Raw genomic sequence first — 27,748 nt, forward strand, 5'->3', positions numbered from 1 at the left:
ATTTGCAAACGTAAACGAACCCATCGTAATCACAATTCTCCTCACTGCGTATTACGTGAACGAGCTCTTATATAGCGCCTCCATATTCCGCAGTGCTGTACAGAGATTGTCATCACCCACATCAGTCCCTCTTCATCATCTGCCGTATACATAGGGTGATGGTATATTCCTGGCACTAGCCCCTCTGCAGAGAGCACAGCTCTGAGGCTGTACAGAGCACTGACTGCTTCCTGGGGGAGGGAGCACTGAGGCAGGAAGTTTCAGCAAGGAGGAGGAGAGCTGGGGGCAGTGCAGGTACTGCAGATATACTGTATATGCTCTGTGTGCTGATGTATATGCATGCAGCAGAGCTCTTCTATATACATACGGTATATAGAGGGTGGGGGTGCTGAGCTCTGCTGTGTGTACAGGGGTCAGCAGGCAGTAAACACTGACACATGGCTGCACCAGGATTATATTCGGCACTGTAGACAGGGACGGTGAATGTCCTGCTGGCATCGCCGCCCTACCTTATAATTATACATGGAGGGTCACCGCCTTCTGCAGGGGCCTAATACTAAGGAGCTGCACACCCCGGGCATACGTCAGGTCTTCTGTGCTTTAACTCCTTCAGTATGTGTCTACTGTTTTCCATTTTGGGTTTTTCCTCCCCACTTAGAAAAAAAAAATCATAGCTCTGTTATTTCTCCATCATCGCAGACGTCTGGCGGTTGTTTCTTGCAGGACGAGTTAGATTTTTCACTATGTAATGTCCAGAAAAACTTTTAAAACTTTCTGAGTGAAGTGAAATTACCCCCCCCCCCCCCTTCCTCCCAATTCTGCCCTCTTTGGGGGGAGGAGGGAGCTCTGATTTTTACGGCGTACACACTGGAGCAAAAACTATTCAATGGGTCGGTGCGATTACAAAATTTATAGTGTTTTTTTTTCTGTACTACATAAATAAAACATTTTCTGCCGCCATACCTTTTTGATGTTCCTGCCAACAATTGCGCGGGGGCTCGTCTTATGCAGGACGTCCCGTAGTTTGTATGGATACAGTTTTGCAGTACACAGCACTTCTTGATCGCTTTTTAATACATTTTTGCTTGGAAAAGCGCAGACATTTATATATATTTTTTTCTGATTTAACGGTTTACGGGAACCCCGCTGTGCACCAGGTGAGTTACTTCCATTATTTGTTATATGGTGGCGCGGATCGTTACTTCGAATTTTTTTTTCTGATGGCGTTCATCATAATATATATTTTTTTAATTTAGATTTTTTTTCTTTTATGAACATGGGGAAAGGCGTTTTGTTTTTTTTCTCCATGTTCACTTGTGCGCGAGACACAAAAACACACTGATTGATAATAAATAATCTTTATTTGTATAGCGCCAACGTATTCCGCAGCGCTTACAAGACGGGGGGGGGGGGACACATGAAAGCTGCGCTGTGATTGGTTGCTATGGGCAAGAAAAATTTCCTAGACTGCTTTCATAACAGTGTGTTGCTCATAGCAACCAATCACAGCGCAGCTATCATTTTACCTCAGCAGCATAAGACATGAAAGCTGCGCTGTGATTGGTTGCTAGGGGCAACAAAGACAGATTTTCTCTTAGCTTTCATACCGGTGTGGTTCTGGGCTCATTTTCAGCGGCCGCCCCTGAATTTACGGCTTAGTTTTACATAGCCATAATTGTATGTCCAAACTTCAGGCTATTTCGCACGGGTATTTGTGCACCATTTATTAAGTGCGTATTTTCTACCTGCGTAATACAGAGTGAATAGAAACCATTGATTTCAATGCGTTCTTTTGTATCTGCGCACTTCTCATGTGACTGAAAAAATACGGAGCATGTACTATTTTTATGCGTTTTTGTGCTCTGAAATAGGAAATGGAAGGAATGAACCAGTACAAGAAACATGCGTATTTGCGCATCAAAACAATGGGTCCTTCAGTATATTTAACCCTTTCCAATCCACTGTCTGACGTCTAAAGACATTCTGATTGAAGGCTGTACAGCTTCTGATGTCGAAAGACGTCCGGCAGGGTATTCTTACTGTATATTAGTGGCCACTCTGTTGTCGGGGGGGCCTCTCCGGCATGTCACATACCGCAGTACTGGCTCTAGACAGCAGATGGCGCCATTGTATAATGGCAGAAAGAGAAAGCCCCCTAGGAAACCCTGAATCCACGCTCCCACCCATGTGAATAACACCTTACATTCAAGTTTTTGCGCTTTTTCCACAATTATGGATGCGGTTTGGAATAATAAGGCCTCATGTAAATGAAATCTATTTGTTACATTTTATTGCTGCAGCAATGGTGCGGTTATCGTATGTGTCACAGTATTACCAATATGCGGGTATATACCTGTAGGCCTCCTGTCCCCGGGCGATACGTCACTGCGTTATCCACGGCGATAATACGGCCGCGGGTAACACAGTGAATGTATCCCATAGACTTAACTATGGAAAGCGCAGCCGCGACGCCCACGATCAGAGAATCATAGCGATTCTCCGCAGTCGGGATTCAAATCGCGGCATGATGCAATTTGCCACGATTCTCCGCGGTGAGCCTATCTGTCAGATAGGTCGCTGCGATGAGCCTGTCAATTCTCCCTCCTCCTCCCCCCCACGGAATATCGCTAGCGATATTCCATCACGGCCGTGGACAAGGCAGCCTAATGGACTCCGAACAATTAGCACCCAACCATGGTAACACTGCATCAGTCTCTGCAGCGAGGGGACCCCTTTGTTTTTCTGATTTATGGGTGTCTTTGGTGTCAGACCTCCACCGATCACACATCAATGGCCGATCCTCATGGTGAAAGCGAAAACCCCCAACAGGCTACATTCACATGATTTCGGGCTGAGGAACCAGGTCTGACCTCACGCTTGCTCATGTGCAGTTTTCACAGCGATGTGAAGCGTTTTTCGTTAAAAATCGCATCGCTTCTGTGAAATTGCAAAGCTCACGTGTGGAAGAATCGCAAGAGTTTCCCATTGACTTCACGTGGTATGCGGGTGCCGTGCAATGTCTTTGAAGGTCACATTAAAAACAATGGGCGAGGCGTTCCGAGATAGAACGTGTTCCGAGGAAAATAATTGCTTGTGTGAGGGATTAGCGTTTAGGATCGGTAGCAACCTGGGCATAAGCAGTCAGAGACAGTGACACATAGGATAAAGTCTTTAGTCCAGGCATTGCCTGGGTTCATTTCCAAGCAAACAAAAGCAAAATACAGACCTTAACATCAGGCAACATAACGTAAATCCTGCTCGTCTGAGCACTTACTAAACATGTAGCGTCCCTGTCTACGTACTGGTAAACAAATGGCTCCTGCACACAGCCAGCCAGGACTCTCAGACCTGCAAAGGTCTCAGCTCTCCTCCTGGCCCTGTAGGCCCAGGCTTTATAAGGCCTGGTACCAGCCCCACCTGGTACGTGGGAGTGACCATCCCACCCTTCGCTTTGGTCACTCCAGGAAAAGCCGGCCCGGATTATGCGGCTTGGAGCCACTTACTTACTACAACGTGTTAGTAGCTTAATGCTACTAACACTATACTGCCGGCTTCCTCCACCGAGCCCAGGCTGCTCGGTGGCACGTATCTGCCCAAGCGCTCCCCAAAGCAGCATAGGAGAGCATCCTAGGCGAAATATACCTGCCCTCCAGCACCTTGCCGGTCACCGTCTCACACTTGTGTGAATGAATCCATGAAAAAAATTAGATTTCATATCCGTGTGTGTTTTGTGCGCATTGCACATAACTCACGCAAGAATGTCGCCCGTGTGAACAAGTCCGGAGTCTGCAATATTGGGACAGTTTTCCTCTTTGAATGGTGTTAATCATTAATTGTTGCATCCTAGAATATCCGGAGAGCAGATGCAAAGTTCACTTATTGCTCCGACCTGCGGGGAAGCAAGGTAACTACCAACGCAGAAGTACGAGAATACAGGGGACTTATGGCGACTCTCATGGTGCATTCTCCCTCCGCAATCCCATATGCCCTGCTAAGGCGTGGACATCATAAAGGGCAGACCCTCGCTTGTGACTTCCCTCTATAAGCCGGAGTGTGTGTGTGTGTGTGTGTGGGGGGGGGAAGCGGGGGGATTTCGTGCCCGATTGACCAATAAACAAGTTAATTGGCGCTTGTTTAAAGAGCCTTTACACGGACTAATGCAAACTGTATGAAGAGCGACTGTTAATATTATTGTTTGGGCCCCAAACAGTTTGCATGATGTCTGCAGCAGAACCCTTGTTTATACAGAGTGATGTGCAGCTGGAAAACGTTTTTTTTTGGGGTGCATAAAAGATGCGATCCACTGGCAGGCGAACACTGCCTTGTTTATACGCGTCAATGATTGGGGTAAGTTTTCTTATGAGCTTTCATTTAAGCTGATTATTGGCCCGTGTAACAACATCAGAATTGCACTTTTTTGGTCTTCCCTTTGCAAAGAAAAGACGTAATGAAAAGCGATTAAAAAGTCATACGAACTCCAAAATGGAACCAATAGAAACTACAGGATGTCAGGCAAAAAATGAGCCCCCACAGAAGTATGTCGAAGGAAAGTAAAAAAGTTGGTTGTCAGAAGATAGCGGCAAAAAAATTATTATTTTTCCAAAGATTATATATATATATATACTAGCTGATATACCTGGCTTCGCTCGAGTTAATTTGGTGGTGTTTATCTGGTGTGCACACGGAAAATCTTATGAAGTCGTGGTTACTTTAGAGATACCGGAAAAAAATATGTTCACCATTTTGCATGGTTCTCTGCGTTACCCAGGAAACACCACGTGGAGGCAACCATGCGACGTTTCCTTTATATAAAATGACATCAGGAAGTGAGAGAATTAGATTAGGTACATAAAATTTGGACGTTAATTCTTTTGCGCTAGAATTTAATAATCGAGTTAGGACCCCTTTACGTTTCCTATTTTGGACAAAATCTATGCTTGTGCCAAAATTCATGTTTCTATGACATCAGGAAGTTGGAGAATTAGTGGCGAGTCAGTCAGTGAGTCAGTCAGTCAGTGAGGACTTTCGTTTTTATATATATATATATATATATATATATATATATATATATATATATATATAAAGTAGTGCAGCAAAAAAAAAACTATATAAATTTGGTACTGTAGTAATTGTACTGACCCACAGAATAAAGTTATCAGGTCATTTATGCTGCAATGTGTGCGCTGTAAAGATGGCGGAATTGCACTGTTTTTTTTTTTATTTCACTGCACTGAATTTTTCAAAAGTTTTTCAGTACCTTATATGATACATGACATAGGCCGATTGAAAAATACAACTCGTCCCGCAAAAAAACGAGCCCTCATACAACGACGTGGATGGATAAATAGAACAGTTATGATTTTTTAAATGTGGGGAGGAAAAAGCAAAAATGGAGGGGGTGGGTATCCTTAAGGGGTTAAATCCCTGCTCCTCTTTATTGGTTAAGTAATTATTACTGTAAATGGTGGATTTGACATAAACCTGGTAAATGATCACTCCGTGAATTCATTGCATTGGACGATGAATTCGACGTTTGATTTGGTTCTTCTAATGGCATTACTGCAAATTTTATCTTCGCAGTTATTGTCTGGCGATCCTTTGTGGTGATTTCATAATGACAACCCCCCTCCCCCACACACTCACCCCCCCCCCCCCCCCCACACACACACACACACACTCCCCCTCAGCATTAATTATAAGGTTGTACGTGATACAGCCATGAAGACATCGATCACTTGATTGATTCCACAACGCCCAACACTCATCATTCTGTTCCTTATTTGGCAGTAATGGCGTTGGCTGGAGTCCGAGTGCTGGAATTGGCGGGATTGGCCCCTGCGCCCTTCTGTGGAATGATACTTGCTGACTTTGGGGCCAAAGTCATTCGTGTGGATAAAACTAATACTACGTATTCAACCGACACTATGGCGCGGGGTAAAAGATCTATAGCTTTGAATCTGAAGAGCCCAGAAGGGGTTGGCGTCCTGAAGACGTTGTGTAAGCAGTCCGATGTCCTCATTGAGCCTTTCCGACATGGTGAGTTATGGCAATGACAGATCCAAGCATTGTATTTAAATGGGTTATCCCACCAAAAACATTTTTTTTTAAATTCATTCTTCATTTTATTCAAGAAGAAGCATACAATGAGTCAACAGTTGTCTTATTGCAGAGGAATAGTTGAATAATATCTTGGTTGAACAATGTTAAGTAAAGTTTTAACAAGTTAAGGGGAGGGGTGGGGAGGGGGAGATAGGTAAGATGGGGTGGGAAGTGGATGCCACCAAAAACATTTTTGACCTATCCACTGGATGGGTGATCAATGGTGGTCCGACTTCCAGGAATCATGAGTATGGTGCAACCCCCAGTGCCCCTGGTGAATGGAGAGGTGGTGCACATACATGGCCTCTACTCCATTCACTTCTTTGGGATTTGAGGCCCATTTATACACAAAGATTATCAGTCAAAATTCTTTTAAACGATGACTTTTGAGCAATAACTGTTGCATGTAAATAGATCTGATAGATAGGCTCACCGCGGAGAATCACAGCATGCCGTGATTTAAATCCCGCGAGCAGAGAATCGCTATAATTCTCCACGCGTAGACGCCGATGCTGTGCTTTCCATAGCAACACTTTGCAGAGCGTGATCCGCGGGCAATGAATCAGTCTTAACCCCTTCACGACGCAGGATGACACTCATCATCACCAGATGCAATCAGCGCTCATGCTTATAAGTTTTGACAGCTGCATTTAAATGCCCCAATCGGTGTTTGGGGGTCCCAAGCTGTTTCCCCCCTTCCCTCCACTGTGATTAGATCGCAAAGTTGCAATGGCTGCCTGGGGCCATTTGAAGGCTCCCAGGGCTGCCATGACTAATTGCCTATCATGGTGTACCTGCCAGAATATGGTATGATGTGATACTATGGTATTACATTATGCTGTATAAACAATCAAGTCCCATGGGGGTCCTCTGGGGGTCCGAAAAAAAAATTATTAGGAAAAATAATAGGTAGGCCGGGCTGAGTCAGACGTAATTTGCTGCGTGCTGCATGCAATGATATTGCGTACTTACTGTGTGCCGCCAATCACCACGCACTATCTTGGCATGTATGTGCGCATAATACGCACCAAGATAGAACATGCTGCGATTTTTTTTTTTATGGCGCAATTCATATGATTAGCACCATGGCAGCCTATAGGAGATTTGTAGAGCATTTAGACTCTCACATGTACTGTATATCTGCTCTGGTTCGCAGGGGTCATGGAAGGTTTGGGTCTCGGGCCTGAGGTTATACTAAAGGAGAACCCACAACTTGTATACGCGCGGCTGACTGGATTTGGACAGTCCGGGAAATACGCAAAGTCAGCGGGGCACGACATTAATTATATCTCCATCTCAGGTAAGTACATAGATGTCAGCTACACCGCTCCTAGCAATGGTGGGGGTTATTATAATGCCTATCATTAACCCTTCACAAGCTGCCACTTACAGGTGAACACACAGTTAGTACTTTTCTCCACTGCTACAAGAAAAAATGTTTTTCTCTTGTATTTCATGCATTTTGACAATAATTAGACTAAAGGTCATGTGAAAGGACGCGGAATGTCTGAATACATAATAGCGCATTAATGGACGGTGATTATTATGGGCTCGCCACGCATGGTGTGTACTAATGGGATACATAGAAAAATACATACTTATCAGCTTAGATCACTATTAGCTGTTCCTGCTCGACTGGGCAGAAAGAATAACATAACCTTAAAGGGAATGCATTTTTTTCGCTAATTAAAACCGGATACTGATAACTCTTCTTTCTAGTCTGGTTTTATTGTTTCTTTATTCTATTGCCTGTATATGACTATGGGAGTGACCATGTTCCTGAGCTGCAGTTAACAGCATTTAGAAAGATGCTTTACAGCAGCCTCATGGGCCGTTCACACAATATATAGGAGAGGACTCATTAACTTCTATGGAAGAGTGTAGAGGGCGGGGAGGAGGTGAGCTGTGACTATCACCTATTATGAATGGTGGATCCTGTGTTATCTACAATTAGATGTTACATGTCTTTGTGATCCTGCCTGTTTTAGTGAGATGATGGCTGAGAAGTGATCTCTACATATCAGGAAGTGTCTGACTGTTATTAGGCTTAATGGTCAGTATGCAGGGAGGGGAGGAGGTGAGATGTGACCAACTATTGTGAATAGTGGATTCTGTGTTATTTATATGTAGGTGTCACTTCTCATTATAATCCTGCTTGTGATGGTAATGAAATGACTGCTGAGAAATAGAACAAGAAATGGCAGACTATTATTAGACCTAGTGGTCAGTGTGAGAACTGCAGGATTTTTAGAATTTTTGATCATGTCATTAAGGAAAAAAATCATCAAAAATTGTTAAGATATGTGTAACATAAAATAGTAGATTACAGAATGGATATGATGCCGTAAATGGACTTTCTTGTTATTTTCTAGGTTTGCTGTCTAGACTTGGAAAAAACAATGAGAACCCGGCCTTCCCGCTGAACCTTCTTGCTGACTTTGCCGGCGGCAGTTACATCTGTGCGCTGGGGATTGTCATGTCTCTCTTTGAACGTACAAGATCGGGGAAAGGGCAAGTCATTGATTCAAGTATGGTAAGTATGCCCGGCCTCCAGCCATATAATTAGCAATCATGGGGCCCCAGAACACAGTGTCCCCCGTGCACACTTAACTACTTTTTCTGGATCTTCAGCTAGTATCTTATACAGTGTCAGATCATTTTTGGTCCCTCAGAGGCAATAATCAGGGGCAAAAGCAGAAATGTCAGAGAGGCGTTTACAATCTATAGATGCCCGTTGTGGAGACCTTTAGAGTGATGAAGGGGTTCATCATAGCATTAATTGTTCTGTAGGGAGAACCTGGGTTGATATCCAAAAACTTGCAGGTCTGAGGTGGGATAGTATATAACTTCTAATATTTCGGATGGTGATGGAGTTAGGGCCCATTCACACCGACATATTTTCAGTCCGTATTACATCCGTATTTTTTACACATGTAATACAGACAGCACCATTGATTTGCATTGGTGTATTCAGATGTGTGTTTTTGGTTTTTTTTGGTCCTACTTTGGTCTGAATTTCGGGCTTAAATTGCCCATTAAAGTTTATGGGATGACATAAATATGCAGCTGCATGTGTATTCACTGCGTTTTTTTACACATGTTGCCAGGCCATAGTGGGGAAAAAGTGACATCCATTGGACCTTCTTGCTTTTTTTGTGCGTGCATAAAAAACACAGTAAATATGGATGAGCTACGAATGTAAAAAGCGCACACATGCAACATACACATACACACTGACCGAAATTGCACACACCAGTATGAATGAGCCTTTAATGGCATTTGTATCCGCATAAACACCTCCACCTTGCACCATTAGTTGCCCACCAGGTCCTCCCAGCGTCTATGGAAATCCTGCGCATGCACTGTGCTGCTTATGCGTATAAAGGAGATCACTGTCCCCTGTGGCTGCATCTTCATAATGCGCCGTGGCTTGTCGCTGTGTCATGTAAGCTGCATTAGCTACAGGGCAGCGTCTAACCCTCTGTGGTGACATATTTGCACAACAGCAACGGTTTGTTTCAACACTGGACAACTGTTGACGATTAGATGAAGGCTGGACTGGTGTTGGCGGCATTGGCACTTGAGATGACATGAAATCACGTTCAGGAGATGTGAAGATAGCGGTGAAGGACTATGCTTCAATGTTGTTGGTCAGTATGCACCGCCAGCTATGTATGTGGACATTTGTAAGGTGTCATTTATTGGAGTCTCCACACAGGTGTCCTGCTTTCTCACAACCAGCTACAAACTGGCAGACTGAGTACTGCTGTAACCATAGCAACTGAGGCCATGGGGATTTATAGGGGATCACAGGGATGAAGGACCTGTGATGACGTCACCATCGTGATCAGGGACAGCTCAGAGCCCCAGTGATTGATCCCATGAAAATGGCATCTTCACATTTATCTCACACAGTCACGCACTTACAGACAGGTGGTCATTGGTATTCCTTAGCAACTGAGGCCACGGGGGTTTGTAGGGAATGTAGTCTGCCTATATTCTGTACAGGGATGAAGGACCTGTGAGGACGTCACCATCATGTGATCAGGGGCGTAGTTAAGAGCCCCGGTGACTGATCACATGACGTAACTCACACACTCACTCACAAACAGGTGGTTGTTAGTATTTTGATGACTTTGGAAAAGCGGAGATGAAAATCCCCCCCAAATCGTTGCATCCTTATGTCGAAAATAGGCAATGTCCTTAAGGGGTTAAGCAAAAGACTCCTAGAGCCGAAGCATGGCTCTGCTACATCTTTATTCACTACACTATATTACTGCACAATGGTGGATTATATTTACTAAGAAAAGACTCAAAGTTCTTCATGATCACAACACATACAGTAAATTATCTAGCATATTGCTACCAAAAGTAGTAGAGCTGAGTTTGTCATGTAGCAGATCCTAGTTTTGTGCACTTATGTTGGTTATTAAGATGAACTTGTCATTCTGCATAATGCCATATGAAATGTGGGTTTACATAGGACTGCATATAAACCACCTAAGTGGAAGTGCTGTCACCGTGCCGCACCCAACGAGGGAAAATGGTGCATTCAGCTCTGCTCCATCTGTAATTACAGCAGCAGCTGGCAGGTCAATCTTGGGTAATGACTGGCGCAGGTCTTTCCTGTGGACTGGATGTTGGTTGATACTTGGGATTACAGTGCCCTTGGATTATAACGTAGGGGTTTGCAGTGTGGCTCTTAAAGGGGACAGCTGCCTTTTTATCGTGCTGGTTATACACTACATTGCGGTATAGATTTATTCTAGTCGTTCCTGTACAACCAGACGGCACTCATCACAGACAGGATTGAGATTTGTAACAAATCCATAGCAGAGCGACTAATCCTATCACAAGCACTACCGTTTCCATCATAGCCAATAACTTATTTCATGCCATAGCTCATGCTCGCTGTCAGGGTATATTAAACAGTTAATTGATCCGGTCCTGCAGTACCGGTGTTTGCCTCTGGCTCTCCCCACAGACCGCCCTCCACTGACATTCACTATTGTTATAGCGGGTTACAGTAAAGTCCAGATCCTGCGAGCGGCTGATATTTGCACAGAGCAGACAGACTTTCTTTCTTTTGTTGTTGCTTATGTGGTTTTAGAGTTGGTTATTCACTACAGGATCGTAAGACTTGTCACACCGAAACAAAGTAGAACAGGTGTAGCAGAGCTGTGTTTGTCATGCAGTGAAGCCAATCAGATAGAAGAGCACATTGTGTATTCGCTAGTGAGAAGATTATGGCAGCCATCTTGGATGATTAAAAACCATGGATCAGAGGGACATCGGCACAAAAAAAGCAACCTTAAATGTTGCCTATCAGTCCTGAACAGTATAATCATAATAACACTCGGGATGCGCACCACCATACAGACAGTCTCTTTATATGAGCTTGCCGCCTGAAGAGATACAGTCTCTGTTTCTTCCCAGTATTTAGTCTCAAGGGGGCTTCCCTGCTACAGGGGCGTTATTCTAGATAGATCACCAACTTTTGAAAGGTTTGTTTTGGCCAATTCGCCAAATTTCAGCAAGACATAATTTTGGCCTGAATTGGTTGAAACTGAACCGGAACTTCACCAATACCCCCCAAGCGTATAACCCTGTCTAAGGGTCGTAAAAGCCCCGTATAACACTCGAAGGTCAACTAGGGGGGTATTTAAGTACCTTTTGAGCAGTTTTTTTAGACAAGGTTAATGAAGAACAACAAGGAAAAAAGTTAAAAGATTAATTTTCATTCTTCTTTTTTTATTCTTTCTTTCCTTTTTTTTTTCCTTCTTCATTTTCCATTTTTCTATTTCTTTCCCTTTTTTCTTCTCTTTATTTTCCTTGTCGTTCTTCATCTTTTTTCTCTTTCCCCTAATCGTTCTTCTTTGTCCTTTTTTTTCCTCTCTTTCCCCTTCATCGTTGTTTTTTTTTCCTCCCTTTCTCCTTCATCGTTGTTCTTTTTCCTTTTTTTTCTCTTTCCCCTTCATCGTTGTTCTTTTTCCATTTTTTTCTCTTTCCCCTTCATCGTTGTTCTTTTTCTTTTTTTTCTCTCTTTCCCCTTCATCGTTCTTCTTTTTCCTTTTTTTTTCTCTCTTGCCCTTTCATTGTTCTTCTTTTTCCTTTTTTTTCCCCTTTCCCCTTCATCATTCTTTTTTTTTTTCTTAAGCAGACGTGGCCACGATGAACCACCAGAACTTTGGGTACTCGCTGAACCAAACTCTAAGCGAACGCGACCCAGGCAGAACTGAATGGATGGCTTGATGCTCTTCAGGGTTATAACCACGATGCCGGCTACATCTGCTCACTCTTCCCACTGCTCAGCTCTGGTGAACTTAGCACATCTGTCATGGAAGCTCAGTTTGAGCTGCTCCATGACATGCATCACAGTGCTTCCGTGCTTGTCCTGTTCCAGGCCAGGCTGTGCAGTCATCCATGGCCTTTATTTTGTCTACTGGGCCCACCTACCTCCATTGGTGCAGCAGCCACTGAATCGGCTTTTACTCCTGGCCTTTATTCAGCCTTATATGGGGATACTAAGTCCCACGCTGCTCACTTTGGGCCCCTGTCCCTGCGCCCTTGTACTTCACCCACTATGGCGGCAGCCACAGTGGGGCTTTACTCACTGCCCTATGATCACTGGGCCATGATTTTCTGGTCTTCACTGGTTACTCACTATGCTACTGGTCGCTTCCCAGCATGGGGATGTGTCCATCATCACTCTGTCTTTCAAAAGGTGGCCTCCGCTACTTGATCTGTCTACTATGCTGCACCAAAACTACTTGAGATGGTGCCTCCCGACGCGTATAACGGGCCCCTTCCTCTTCTGACGCATGGCCACATCACACAGGAGGCAGAGCTAGCCCTGGTCTTCAGGTCCGGTTATGCGCTAGTCACATCACCGCCCACATCATAGAGGGGGCATGGCTTCTCTTTGGCTCTGCGAGAGCCTGTGTCTTACCCGGAGCAGAGCCATACTCCGGACACAACACTCCAGGCACCGTCCGGAAGCCCCGCTCACACCTTGTGACATATTTGTATGAGTCTAAAAAAAAAAAGACTTACAGACTTAATAAATAAGAACACCGATGTCTTGGTGGAGATTATTTCGTCCATTTAGAACCATAAACCGTCAGCAAGTTATTTGTTTAGAACTAATTTAATCATTGCAGCGCAGGAATCTGGGATCGATCTTCCACTTATAGAGACATGAGACCTTGTTAATTTATTCGGTGTTTCAGGTGGCACAGACTGCCTGACAACAGAGGCAGTGCGCTCATTAATAATATATCCACATCGTTACTGCTCATTAGTAAACTGATGAGATGTAATCAATTGCGCAATTATTTACATAACGAGCATACGTGTGAAGGTGAAGAGTCCTCGGTGAGAAGTACTTTATTTACAGCACTTCTCTATCTACACACCAAGTCAAGCTGGAAAAGTACCCTCCGCCAATTTATAAAAAGACCCTCCAACAATTCAAGTAAACAAGGCCGAACTGCAGTACCAGGCACAGCCATCTACTTCTAGATGGCACTGTGCCAGATACAGTGAAGGGTACATGGCTTTCCCAATGAGCACCACAGCTCCTATGTCCTGATGGTTAGACCGCTCACCACTTATATATAGGTAGCCTATGTTGACCCATCAATGAAACATTTCATAAACCCTTTTAAAGGGGTTGTCCCAAGATTTTAATTGATCACCTATCCACAACATCAGTGATAGGTGTCTGATTAATGGGAGTCTGACCCCTGGGAACCCCACCAGTTACCACAATAGGATAGTCCATCAGTAGTAACATAGCATTTTAGGCTGAAAAAAGACATATGTCCACCTAGTTCAACCTAGATCCCCTACCGCACGTGTGCCAGCATTGTCCGACATTGGTATCTTTACCCTCCGTTCTCCTGATATGTCTATATGTCCAAATTAGTATTATTATAAAGGGTTTGCACAGGATTAGAAAAATGTCCCTGCTTTCTTCCAGAAACTGTGCCACGCCATTCCACAGGTTGAGCTGCAATAGCAGACTTAAAGGGGTTGTCCCGCGCCGAAACGGGTTTTGTTTTTTTCAACCGCCCCCCCCCCCCCCCCCCCCCGTTCGGCGCGAGACAACCCCGATGCAGGGGTTAAAAAAGAACACCGCACAGCGCTTACCTGAATCCCCGCGCTCCGGTGACTTCTTACTTACCGGCTGAAGATGGCCGCAGGGATCTTCTCCCTCGGTGGACCGCAGGGCTTCTGTGCGGTCCATTGCCGATTCCAGCCTCCTGATTGGCTGGAATCGGCACGTGACGGGGCGGAGCTACACGGAGCCGGCATCCTGCACGAGCGGCCCCATTGAGAAAAGAAGAAGACCCGGACTGCGCAAGCGCGTCTAATTTGGCCATTAGACGCCGAAAATTAGACGGGCTCCATGGAAACGAGGACGCTAGCAACGGAGCAGGTAAGTGAAAAACTTCTTATAACTTCTGTATGGCTCATAATTAATGCACAATGTACATTACAAAGTGCATTAATATGGCCATACAGAAGTGTATAGACCCACTTGCTGCCGCGGGACAACCCCTTTAACCCATGGAGAGGTGTGGCGCCGTTTTTGCCATTAAGCAACTATGTTTTTCTAATTCTGGGCAAGCCTGTTAATAAAATAGTGATTCTGTACTTCACTTCCATTAATCGCCTTTCCATCACTACATCTTCAGGTTGAAGGTGCTGCATATCTGGGGTCATTTGTGTGGAAGTCACAGAGTTTGGGATTGTGGAGTAGACCTCGAGGTGAGAACTTGTTGGATGGTGGAGCGCCATTCTATACCACATACCTGACTGCGGATGGAAAGTACATGGCAGTGGGCGCTCTTGAGCCTCAATTCTATAAAGAACTCTTGAAGGGTAAGTTATTACAACCTATGATTGTGAACTTTCCAAACAGACTTGATAAAAAAGTATCTTAGTGATTTTTGTCTGCAGCTCTTATGCAGACCATTGTGCTGGAGGTTAGTGCAACTAGTGCTCCGTGGTTACAGACTGCATATATCCCCTGTGTCTAGTCTGATCCTTCAGTCATGTGTTTCTTTACTGCTTCTTGTTCACCTACTGATGAGCACTGTAGAAACATCTCTGAGCAAAACATGCAAGTGATATATGTACACAGCAGGTTATACATCTCGGAGCTACTTTTGGACTCTATTGTCTTTCAGAAATTCAAAAGATAGAAGAGATGCACACATTGAGAGAAGGAAGGGGAAGAGGGAAGTTATCAGCTAAAACCCACCTAGCTCAGAGCTTGCAACTTCACGGGAGGCACCCACCTAGCTCAGAGCTTGCAGCTTCACGGGAGGCACCCACCTAGCTCAGAGCTTGCAGCTTCACGGGAGGTACCCACCTAGCTCAGAGTTTGCTGTTTTGTGGGAGGCACCCACCTAGCTCAGAGCTTGCAGCTTCACGGGAGGCACCCACCTAGCTCAGAGCTTGCAGCTTTGCGGGAGGCACCCACCTAGCTCAGAGCTTGCAGCTTCACGGGAGGCACCCACCTAGCTCAGAGCTTTCAGCTTCATGGGAGGCACCCACCTAGCTCAGAGCTTGCAGCTTCACGGGAGGAACCCACCTAGCTCAGAGCTTGCAGCTTCGTGGGAGGCACCCACCTAGCTCAGAACTTGCAGCTTCGCGGGAGGCACCCACCTAGCTCAGAGCTTGCAGCTTCACAGGTAACTGATGGGTCAGTCGCAAAAGAGTCGGGTTTTGTAGGTGAACTACAGGCTCTTATCTAAAAGCCTCTTTTACCTCAGCTGTATGGGCAGCGACGAGGAGCTGTACAGGAAAGCACTAAGTGGATGAAACCAAAGACAGTGTGAGACTGCAGAGAGCTGCGCCAGACACTTGTAGAGGCCGCGCCAAATTCACACATAATCTGTAGTGAGAAATCACTCATCTCCCTCTCCCTCCTCCATTGTAAAAGTTGTGGCTGTCCACTATTCTGCCCTCCTCTCTATAGTATGAGGATAGAGTACAAGGGTGAGAGGACTATATGAACAGCAATGTATTAAAGAGCCATTCATGATGTAAAAAAGGTGGCTCAGCAAAAACAGACAAATTTATAATCATTAACTCGCCAAGATTGGAGCTTTCAGCTTCAGAGGTAGCATATACTGAGCCCAGAGCCTGCAGCTTCCTAGGTCATGTCCACTGAGCCCAGAGCCTGCAGCTTCCTAGGTCATGTCCACTGAGCCCAGAGCCTGCAGCTTCCTAGGTCATGTCCACTGAGCCCAGAGCCTGCAGCTTCCTAGGTCATGTCCACTGAGCCCAGAGCCTGCAGCTTCCTAGGTCATGTCCATTGAGCCCAGAGCCTGCAGCTTCCTAGGTCATGTCCACCGAGCCCAAAACCTGCAGCTTCCTAGGTCATGTTCACCGAGCCCAGAACCTGCAGCTTCCTAGGTCATGTCCACCGAGCCCAGAACCTGCAGCTTCCTAGGTCATGTCCACCGAGCCCAGAACCTGCAGCTTCCTAGGTCATGTCCACCGAGCCCAGAACCTGCAGCTTCCTAGGTCATGTCCACCGAGCCCAGAACCTGCAGCTTCCTAGGTCATGTCCACCGAGCCCAGAACCTGCAGCTTCCTAGGTCATGTCCACCGAGCCCAGAACCTGCAGCTTCCTAGGTCATGTCCACCGAGCCCAGAACCTGCAGCTTCCTAGGTCATGTCCACCGAGCCCAGAACCTGCAGCTTCCTAGGTCATGTCCACCGAGCCCAGAACCTGCAGCTTCCTAGGTCATGGCCACCGAGCACAGAACCTGCAGCTTCCTAGGTCATGGCCACCGAGCACAGAACCTGCAGCTTCCTAGGTCATGTCCACCGAGCCCAGAACCTGCAGCTTCCTAGGTCATGTCCACCGAGCCCAGAACCTGCAGCTTCCTAGGTCATGTCCACCGAGCCCAGAACCTGCAGCTTCCTAGGTCATGTCCACCGAGCCCAGAACCTGCAGCTTCCTAGGTCATGTCCACCGAGCCCAGAACCTGCAGCTTCCTAGGTCATGTCCACCGAGCCCAGAACCTGCAGCTTCCTAGGTCATGTCCACCGAGCCCAGAACCTGCAGCTTCCTAGGTCATGTCCACTGTGCCCAGAGCCTGCAGCTTCCTAGGTCATGTCCACTGTGCCCAGAGCCTGCAGCTCCCTAGGTCATGTCCACTGAGCCCAGAGCCTGCAGCTTCCTAGGTCATATCCACTGAGTTCAGACCCTCCATGACGTCCGTATGCCGTAATATCTTTGTGAGCAGTATTTATGCTCTAGTATTTATGGTGGAGAAAGGAATAGGCATATACTTCTCACATGCCTAGCAAGTGTACCTAGTATATTATGCTGCAACTTCACATCTGAGTTTTTTTCCTTTCTATCGGGGGTTCTAATATTTTTGACAACAAGAATAGTCCTGCCTGTAGAGGCAAAAATACTGTATTCCCTGTAGAGACCTGATGGTACCCAATTATAAACTATATTGACAAAAGTTTTTGGGCACACATAGCCGATGATGAAAGTCAATTTGATTCCCATTTTTCAGTACAGTGTTGGGCCGCCTTTGGCCTCAATGACTGCAGTTACCTTCCTGGGCTGCTTTCCACCCAATGACGAGGTCTCCCCGAACGTGGCTGCACTACACATAATCTGAATGGAGCCTAAGGCCTTATTTACTAATAATGGCATATTTTACCCATGTCAAAAGGGTGTCAGATTTGACAAACCTCAGGATGCACATTTAACTCCAGAAATTGGCATAAACAAATTAATGAACATGGGCGTTAGTATTAGATGAGAATCTCCGACTACACGGTTGGGTATGCAGAGGGGGCACAGTCCAGGACTTTGAGCAGATTGCAGCGAGTATCAGTGAAATTGAACTTTCTGGCATGAATTATAGATTATCACCCCTCCCCTGACAGCAGGAGATAAGGACCTTTGTATAATATGTCAGCCAGGTTACAGTAAATGACATTAGCTGACTTTTAGCTAGAGTTCAGTAATGAGTGACAAGGGGTTGGTGCAGGGGAGCCGTGACATCAGGCACTCGCTCATCTCGGGTATTTACCATTGCGCTGCCTGATTGTCATCCGGTAAGTAAACATCGGAGCGCTTTCTTTTCTGTTCACATCAGTGATCGGTGCTGATAATGTAGATGCACCCAGTGACAGGCATTGTGTTGTCTTCAGCTTTAACCTCTCTACTTGTAGAAGTGACATTCTTCATGTTGCCACGTCGGGCGGCAGGGTTTGTATCTCTGTATTGCTTGTTAAGATGTGTGCAGATGTGATTTACTGTGCAAATCTGCAACAAAGTATGGTACGGTGCTAGTGAAAGGGGTTTTGCGCAGATTTTAGGAAACCATGTTTTCATTGCAGAGGGTAAAATTGCAGTTACACAAAGGATTTGCTACAAAATTGCCCAAAGGCAACCATTCCAAAAACACTTTAGAAGTCATTGTTCCCTCAATGATTAAACTCACAGAGGTGAGAGAAAAAATGTAGAAAGGCATAACTCACAGAAAAGGAAGCTGAAAACGCACCACCTGATATTGTAGGACAGGCTCAATCACCATATACCCCCTAGTAGCATGCAAAAAGCCAGTAGGGGTTGCATTTCTGTATGGTGTGGCGCACTTACCTCCACCAGAGCCCCAGCCCCTGTTGCTGCCTCCACCAGAGCCCCAGCCCCTGTTGCTGCCTCCACCAGAGCCCCAGCCCCTGTTGCTGCCTCCACCAGAGCCCCAGCCCCTGTTGCTGCCTCCACCAGAGCCCCAGCCCCTGTTGCTGCCTCCACCAGAGCCCCAGCCCCTGTTGCTGCCTCCACCAGAGCCCCAGCCCCTGTTGCTGCCTCCACCAGAGCCCCAGCCCCTGTTGCTGCCTCCACCAGAGCCCCAGCCCCTGTTGCTGCCTCCACCAGAGCCCCAGCCCCTGTTGCTGCCTCCACCAGAGCCCCAGCCCCTGTTGCTGCCTCCACCAGAGCCCCAGCCCCTGTTGCTGCCTCCACCAGAGCCCCAGCCCCTGTTGCTGCCTCCACCAGAGCCCCAGCCCCTGTTGCTGCCTCCACCAGAGCCCCAGCCCCTGTTGCTGCCTCCACCAGAGCCCCAGCCCCTGTTGCTGCCTCCACCAGAGCCCCAGCCCGTGGTGCTGCCTCCACCAGAGCCCCAGCCCGTGGTGCTGCCTCCACCAGAGCCCCAGCCCGTGGTGCTGCCTCCACCAGAGCCCCAGCCCGTGGTGCTGCCTCCACCAGGGCCCCAGCCCGTGGTGCTGCCTCCACCAGGGCCCCAGCCCGTGGTGCTGCCTCCACCAGGGCCCCAGCCCGTGGTGCTGCCTCCACCAGGGCCCCAGCCCGTGGTGCTGCCTCCACCAGGGCCCCAGCCCCTGGTGCTGCCTCCACCAGGGCCCCAGCCCGTGGTGCTGCCTCCACCAGGGCCCCAGCCCCTGTTGCTGCCTCCACCAGGGCCCCAGCCCCTGTTGCTGCCTCCACCAGAGCCCCAGCCCCTGTTGCTGCCTCCACCAGGGCCCCAGCCCCTGTTGCTGCCTCCACCAGAGCCCCAGCCCCTGTTGCTGCCTCCACCAGAGCCCCAGCCCCTGTTGCTGCCTCCACCAGAGCCCCAGCCCCTGTTGCTGCCTCCACCAGAGCCCCAGCCCCTGTTGCTGCCTCCACCAGAGCCCCAGCCCCTGTTGCTGCCTCCACCAGAGCCCCAGCCCCTGTTGCTGCCTCCACCAGAGCCCCAGCCCCTGTTGCTGCCTCCCCCTGGGCCCCAGCCCCTGTTGCTGCCTCCACCAGGGCCCCAGCCCCTGTTGCTGCCTCCACCAGGGCCCCAGCCCGTGTTGCTGCCTCCACCAGGGCCCCAGCCCGTGGTGCTGCCTCCACCAGGGCCCCAGCCCGTGGTGCTGCCTCCACCAGGGCCCCAGCCCGTGGTGCTGCCTCCACCAGGGCCCCAGCCCGTGGTGCTGCCTCCATCAGGGCCCCAGCCCGTGTTGCTCTTGGTGTTGGTGTGCTGTGTTCTTTTCTCCACCAAATATAGTATTCTGTATTTGTGCTAAAAAGTCCCACTTTTGTCTCATCTATTCGTATAACATTTTCCCAGAAGCATTGTGGAGCATCCAGTTGGTCTTGGGCAAACTTTAGATTGGCCACAAGGTTTGTTTTTGTTTTTTTTCCTTCGACAGCAGCAGCTTCCTTCGTGATGTTCTCTTCCATGATCACCATTCGTGGTCAGTGTTCCTCTAATATTGGATACATGAACAGAGGTTTCTGAAGTCTATAGAGTATTCTGCAGGTGTTTTTTTTTTTTTTTGTTCCCTTTAGGTTCTTTCTCGCCTCTTTCAAGGTTGCTGGTTGTGCTCTTGGAATGATATAACAGGACACTTCTAGGGAGATTAGAAGAGTCCTGAATGTTTGCCATCTATAGATAATAACCATATATTGATGTACACCCAGGTCTTTAGTTTTCGTAGCCTTTGTCCAACCTCATGTGTTTCTATAACAGATTCTGGAAGTTGTTTACATTGAGGCACCAATCACAATAACCAATCTTTCTTGAGAACAGATTTGTCAGTAACCAGGCTTTGTGTGCCTTTATTAATGAGCAAGGCACCTTTGAACCTCACACTTTCAATTTCTTCTCCTTAAATAAAAGCTCTTCTGCCAATTTCCCCTTGGAGAAGTCATTAGCACAGAGGTTCTCTTACTTTTGCTGCCTATACTGTGAGTATTACTCAGTGTACGCAATAAAAGACATGAGCAGCACAACGTTTTGTGTTATTAGTTTAGTTACATGGTGATTGTCTATAATTGTGACTTTATGAATTCCAAAGGGTTCACTTACTTTTTTGCAACTGTAATTTCAGAGCCTAGGATCAGTGGTAGGCACCCACCTAGGGAGTATTTAATATGCATCCACATTATTTTATGATTTCTCGATCTGTCTATGGGCTCATTCACATCGTGTGAAAACCGCGCAGAAGATAGCCGTACAAAAAGCGTGAATGGATGATTTTCCACAATCAAATCCTGAGCCTAATTAGCGTTAAGGTCGCCCATTCACACGATCAGGTGCAACGTGTTGCTGAAAAAAATGCGTTGTTGAGAGAGAGAGAGAGCACAAAACCTTCAACTCACTACATACACCCATGTGACATTCCTTATCAGCACTGGTCACTGCTAATTTGACTCCTTCTCCCTCTGGCATTGTTTCACAAACTCCCTCTCCCTGCCAGTGCCATTGTTTAGCAGTGTTAGCTAAACAATGGCAATGCTTAGCTAAAGCTGCTAATCTCACTACTCCCCCCCTCCCTTTTTTTCTAGCTCCCATAGGAGTCTATGGACACTCCTGCATTTTGCGCACCAAAGATAGGTCAAGACTAGAGATGAGTGAGCATGCTCGCTAAGTGCAATTACTCGAGCGAGAATTGTCCTTAGCGAGTACCTGCCCGCTCGGAAGAAAAGATTCGAGTGCCGGCGGGGGAGAGCGGGGGGGGGGGGGGGCGGAGGGGAGATCTCTCTCTCCCTCTCACCCCCCGCTCCCCCCTGTTCACTCCCGCAACTCACCGCTTACCCGCGCCGGTAGCCGAACCTTTTCTTCCGAGCGGGCAGGTACTCGCTAAGGGCAATGCTCGCTCGAGTAATTGCCCTTAGCTAGTATGCTCGCTCATCTCTAGTCAAGACCTATATTTTCGCAAAGCAGGGAATTTCATTTGTTGAATTTGAGTCATTGATTTTTTTTTTATTAATTAATTAATTAATTTATTTTATTTTAGGTACAATTGGTTTTTTTTTGGTTTTTTTTGTGTGCCCAAAATTCCTTTGTCTAAATGTTTCCATAGGAAACCATTGGTTCTAATAGTTGCGCTTTTTTGCGCGGCTAACTTAGGTGCGCAAATTCCCTCATGTGAACGAGCCCTCATAAAGCTTTCTTCAAGTGCCTTCAACAAGCCAAAAACTGCTTCAACATACAGTGAATATGCATGGTGCAAGAAATGAGTAGAGATAAAGCCATACAAATGTGTGGTAAAACCAGGGCAGTGTGGGCAAGGGAGCACAGTTCTGTATACTGTAGTTCAAATCATGACCTGTTTGGGGCGCTTGAGGGCTGGAGTTGGATACCTCTCTCCATATGATCAATTTGAAGCCTGATAACATTGATTTAGAAAGAAATTAGGCACTGTTCACATTCCTTAGCACGGATGGGCTATAACAGCGGATGACCAGTTCCAGCGCCATTGTGTCTAGAGGCAGAAAAGCGAGACTCCAGGGGGAAAAAGACCACAAAAATTGTATCCCTGAGAAACATCAGCTGGTCAGTTGGATCCAGATTTCTGTTGACCGGTGCTGAAGGGAGGTCAGAATTTGGTGCAAGCAGCATGAACCGATGACCCCTTCATGAACATGTCAGCACCTCCATCTAATCTGCAGCAACTACCATAAGCTTCCTGTCCGCCAATATTCTTGCAGAACAATTTAATCACCTAGTGGAATCTACGAATTGCTGCGGTTCTGAAGGCCAAATAAGTTCCGACGCTCTACTAGATGAGAGTCTTTATTCAAGTGGCCATTCAATGTATATCAAGATTCCAGTCTCTGATGGAGGCTCCAAAATCTCCATCAGACGTACGAAAACAACTATAGAATAGCTGTGGAAAATCTAAGTACTCAGATCCAGCTTGTGTTGCTCCTTGTCACACTTGACCCCACGGTGCGGCCCCACAGAGCTAACCACTGGGCCACCAGGGCTAATGTTGCTCATCATGCAGCCTTGTCCTGAAGTGACCTGCATGGAGGACATGGTGAGTCCTGGGTAGAGCAGTTTTTTTTCCTCCTTCTCTTCATTGTATTAATTTGTCAGTAATTTTCCTGCATTTGATGTTGGCGCAGTAACCGCTGGGCATCACTAATTTCCGGATTTGATCTTCCTACCTGCATTTAGAGTCTCAATCATTTTCTGCCCGGTATCCGATTGTGTTGAACATAAGCAGAGAAATTATTTTCCTGTTTTGCAGCAATAAATCCACTTTGTGTGTCAATGGAATAATTCCATGTCAGTGTGAAGTTAATACATCCGCTTCATCGTTATCTAACTGGAACACTACATATTAGATTGCTTTGTAGCGGCGTACCCGCCGAGCCGCCAGAATTACTAGGTACCTTTTTGTTGTTCTACTTAACTGTTGCATGAAGAAGACTTTAAACTTTTTCCTTCTAGGATCTGAGCCGCTCGCCTGTGAACAGCATTACACACATTTCATCTGACAGGATATTCTTAACCACTTCAGTACCAGAGATTTTTCAATTTTCTCTATTTTCGCTTTTTCGTCCCCGCCTTCCAAGAGCCATAACCTTTTAATTTTTCCACTGAGAGCCAAAATACAGCTTGTCTACTTGTTTTTTGCAGGACAAGTTATATTTTTTTAATGCTACCATCTAATGTATGTAAATTTTTTTTACATTGTTTTAAACACTTTTATTTAATCCTCACAGAGGACTCAATCTTGCAATTATCGCTTGTACTATATACTGCGATACTTTTATATTGCAGTATATAGCGATTTTTTGATGTTGCCTGTCAACCCAATTTTGAATCTATGCATGGCAGCCATGAGAGCCTTCAGTAGGCTCCGGGCTGCCATATTAGCCCATCAACACCCTTCTATCACGCTTTGTGGGGTGCCGATGGGATTTGGGAAGGGCTGATCCTCCTGCTAGCTGTTTAGCAGGAGGATCAGCCAACCTCTGTGTAGTGGCCAGCGCTTGTAACTGCAGGCAAGGCTCTCATTGAAATCAACGAAAACAGTGCCTGCAATTACAAGTGCTGGCATCTACACAGAGGTCAGCGCAGAGACTTCCTTTCCAACCTCTGTGTATTTGTGGAGCTGACAGCATGCGCCCTCTCAAGTGATTGGTCAGGGTCCCGAGTGACTGATCCCAGCTGATCAACTATTGATGACCTATTTGAAGGATAGGTCATCAATAGTATTCTTCCTGGAAAACCCCTTTAAGTGCTGCAATAAGAACTAACTCCGATGGCTGCTGTTACCTACTGCAATCAGAAACAGCTGATATGTCACCAGGTATGGAGCCGAGTCTGCTCCATATACAGAGTTCTGGAATGCAGGACATTTATAGTCATTCAGTGGTCCTGAAGTGGTTAAAGTAAAAGGAATGAGTTTGTGGCGTGGGGGGTCCGGTCCGCTGATAGACGTGAATGAGTTTTACTGTTTCTCAGTGATCACATGGAGCACATTCATAAGAAGAAGTATTATCCTGACAAGGTCATATCACATATCTGATAGTACACATGCAACTTATGCAAATATTTTTGGATCTGTAGTTTTTGAATTTTCGAGTACAGAAGCCATTGTAAAAATTAAGCCCCCACCCCGGTACGGCTAGAGGTCATGACCATATAGACCCACCAAAAGTGTATAGAGTCCTAAAGGAGGTGAAGGAAGAGAGTGAAAGCTTTCCTTCACCTTCTGTCCACAGGGGCATGTGGTAAGTATGGACAAGGAGCTCGAGCACCAAGGCAGATATGGCAAATAGTGCACTGAAGTCTGCACCCATCAATGGCAGAAGTGAGGCAGAATAGCAAAACCTTAGAGTTGTGAGAGGCAGCACTGCAGTCAGTAGAATAGGGAGGAGAGATGTAACCAGTGGTGGTAGTGGGGAGATGAAGCTGCAGTGTTGGTATCAAACAATGAAGTAAGTAGCTGCATTGCTATTGGCAACCAGATAAAGTAGCGAGTCCTTAGAGTGGGATAGGGCAAAGCAGAATGGTTAGTATAATAGTAGAAAACATTGTAATTCTCAGTGGCGGTAGTGGGGAGATGATGACTGACACGGAAGTAAGTACCATTGCTGTAAGCAACCAGTGTATATATGTATGCAAATTGCTGGTAGTTGCTTTGTGGTGCCATATGCCAGGCTGACGGTATTTGGCTCTCATATTCTCTTCCATCTGATCAGTACTGAAGGCATGTTCAAAAGCCAAATGGGCTCTAAGGTCTCCTGCCTCAGTCATGGTGTAGCAATGAAGTGCAGGTTGGGAGCCTCTTATGGTGACCGGTGCAAGCGGGTAGCGTTGTCAAGGAAAGCCAGAGGTCGGTACACAGAGGGGTCAGTTGCAGTACAAAGGAGAAGGCAGTAAGCGTAATCTGAGGAAGCCAGGGGTCGGTACATGGGAATATCCATTTCAATACGGAGGTGGTGGAGCTTCACCATAGGCTTAGAGGACAGATAATAACGCAATGAAAAAGTTTAAGGGCCAGGCTTTTATAGGAGGTCCAATCTTGGATAACTGGGTGGAGCCAAACAGGAAACTGAATCAGGAGCAGAAAATGTGGACAAGGTTGAGCAGGGAAGCTATCCAAAGGCCTGGATAGCTTAGCAGGTAGAGCTGCCGCCTGGAGCACGCGAGCTCCTGGGACATGGAGGCTGAGCACTGAATTAACCAATGAACTGGGGCACATGGAAGGGGTTAAAGTTATTTTCTAGGATTAGGATAGGTAATCAATAGTGTATCGGTGGGTGTTCGCTATGCAGGACGATGACCTGAGGATAGATCATCAAAACTTTAAATTTGGAACACCTTTTCCAAGCTGTGTCAACCAGTGTCCTTTCTAGCCCGGGCCCCTGATGGCAGTACCATCTATCAAAATACTGATGACGACCTGTCCGTGCGTGAGTGAGTGGGTTTGTGAGTGACTTACATGCTCTGCCCCTGATCACATTAGGGTGAGATCATCACAGGTCTTGTAGGCGCACGACTGCTGTCCAGCTAGGTGTTCGTTAGTATTGCATAGCAACTGAGGCCGCAGGGGTTTGTAGTCCACCTGTAATCTGCAGAAGGATGCAGGACCTGTGATGACATCACTGTCATGTGATAAAGAGTAGAGCATGTAACTCCCTCACTGGTGATAAATGGCCTTTGATGACGTCACCATCCTGTGATCAGGGGCGGAGCATGTAAGTCTTTCACTCAGGATGAGTGTCACCATCATGTGACTGGGGCGGAGCATGACGGTGATATCATCAGAGGTCCTTCATCTCCATTGTGTGTTGCTTGTGATCGCTGTTGTATGGAATGAACAATGTATGTAGCAGTGCTGTGTGTGTGTCGTGCATGTAGCAGAGCTGCATTGCGCCACCAGAAACACTGGTAATATCATTTCCGAATAATTACTAGTACTGTCCTAATCATGACTGCATATTCATACTGTGTGCTCTCCATAATGGGCCTAACCAAATAAGGAATCTCATGGGTTATGTTTTAAAGGGATTGTCCAGGATTAGAATAACTTGCCTGCTTTGTTCCAAAAACAGCAACACACCAGTCTACAGGTTGTGTGTGGTATTGCAACTCGGCTCTATCCGCTTTAATGGAGTTAAGCTATGACAACAGGGTCCTGTGACCCTTTGCTCTGCTGATCGGTGGTGATCCAGGATAGGACTGTTTGTTGCCTTCTTTTTTAGGACATTTTCCATAGACTACATGAGTAAATATAATATCATCCATAACTGATGTTAATGACCGTATCCTCATCTTCTCCCCCACAGGACTTGATCTTGAATCCTCCGACCTTCCCAATCAGATGAGTTTTTCCGATTGGCCCGAAATGAAAAAGCAGTTTGCTGAAAAGTTTTTGGAGAAGACGCAGGAGCAGTGGTGTCAGATCTTTGATGGCACTGATGCATGCGTGACGCCGGTCTTATCCTTTGACAATGTTACAATGCATGAGCACAATAGACAGCGAGGATCTTTCTTGTGGGATGATGAAGGGGAGGTGAGTCCGCGGCCTGCCCCACTTCTTTCCAGGACCCCCGCAGCTCCTTCATCCAGCAGGGATCCTTTCATCGGAGAACACACATATGAAGTGCTCACTGAATATGGTTTTAATGTTAAAGAAATTTCTGCTCTTCAGTCTTCTGGAGTAATTACATGCAATAACCCGAAGTCGCAGTTATAAACCTCCGTGTCCCTGGACAGACCGTATAATTTAGATGTAATACTTGACTCATTTCTGTTTAATGTTTGTAAAAATACCAAAAAATCTATTTTGATTTTCAAAAAATATTAAAATCTGTATTTTTTTATATTTTGATTTTCTACTTTTATTTGAAGTAATGTTAAAGGGGTTTTCCCAAGATATAAACGCATTTCCTATCCTAAGGATGGTTTCTGATGTGTAAAGGTTCGACCACTGAAAGCCCCACCGATCACAAGAACAGGGGTCCCGTGTTCCATGTATGAATCGAGCAGTGGCTGAGCATGCACACTGTCACTCCATTCATCGGTATGGGATTGCCAAAGATAGCCAGCAAGTAAAGGATTTTAAGTTCTGTATCTGGAAAACTGAGTCCTATTGATATCGTAGATCCAAAATCCTATAGATCTTTATTACACTCGTAAATAAAGTCAAGAAAATGTACCAATGCAGCAGAGACAAGTTTGTCATTTGGTACAACTCTTCATAATATCATCATGTGTCCTCTTATATGTAAGAATGCAGCATTATCTCAACTTGATACCAATACAGATTCATTGAAGTTAAAAACAAACTCAGCCCTGCTACAGCCTGAGAAGTCTTGACAGATTTACTACTTCCCTGGCATTGTCTTGGATACAGACATAAGATTAGCCAA

The 27,748-nt window shown here is 46.3% G+C and overlaps 1 protein-coding gene across 3 annotated transcripts; it reads left to right on the top strand.

Annotated features, from left to right (window-relative positions):
• The first annotated feature begins 251 nt into the window (after positions 1 to 251).
• On the top strand, positions 252 to 27,198 carry AMACR (alpha-methylacyl-CoA racemase). Of its 3 annotated transcripts, none has more exons than XM_066602466.1 (6): positions 252 to 294; positions 5,788 to 6,036; positions 7,256 to 7,399; positions 8,472 to 8,632; positions 14,799 to 14,985; positions 26,663 to 27,198. In XM_066602466.1, exons 2-6 carry the CDS (start codon positions 5,790 to 5,792, stop codon positions 27,070 to 27,072), a joined length of 1,149 nt encoding a protein of 382 aa, XP_066458563.1. In that variant the 5' UTR covers positions 252 to 294; positions 5,788 to 5,789; the 3' UTR covers positions 27,073 to 27,198. The 3 variants fall into 3 exon arrangements, with proteins under 3 accessions (XP_066458563.1, XP_066458565.1, XP_066458564.1); XM_066602468.1 differs by lacking the exon at positions 252 to 294 and adding an exon at positions 1,136 to 1,157; XM_066602467.1 differs by lacking the exon at positions 252 to 294 and adding an exon at positions 3,869 to 3,904.
• The last annotated feature ends 550 nt before the right edge of the window (positions 27,199 to 27,748 follow it).

This window comes from Eleutherodactylus coqui, chromosome 5 (genome assembly GCF_035609145.1).
Source record: "Eleutherodactylus coqui strain aEleCoq1 chromosome 5, aEleCoq1.hap1, whole genome shotgun sequence".
Lineage (NCBI taxonomy): Eukaryota > Metazoa > Chordata > Amphibia > Anura > Eleutherodactylidae > Eleutherodactylus > Eleutherodactylus coqui.

Bases quoted from the DNA above. Each gene is read 5' to 3' on its own strand.
- AMACR (XM_066602466.1), top strand. From the start codon at position 5,790: ATGGCGTTGGCTGGAGTCCGAGTGCTGGAATTGGCGGGATTGGCCCCT. The intron at 7,400-8,471 runs GTAAGTACATAG...GTTATTTTCTAG, and splicing joins TAATTATATCTCCATCTCAG to GTTTGCTGTCTAGACTTGGA. The intron at 8,633-14,798 runs GTAAGTATGCCC...CTACATCTTCAG, and splicing joins AAGTCATTGATTCAAGTATG to GTTGAAGGTGCTGCATATCT.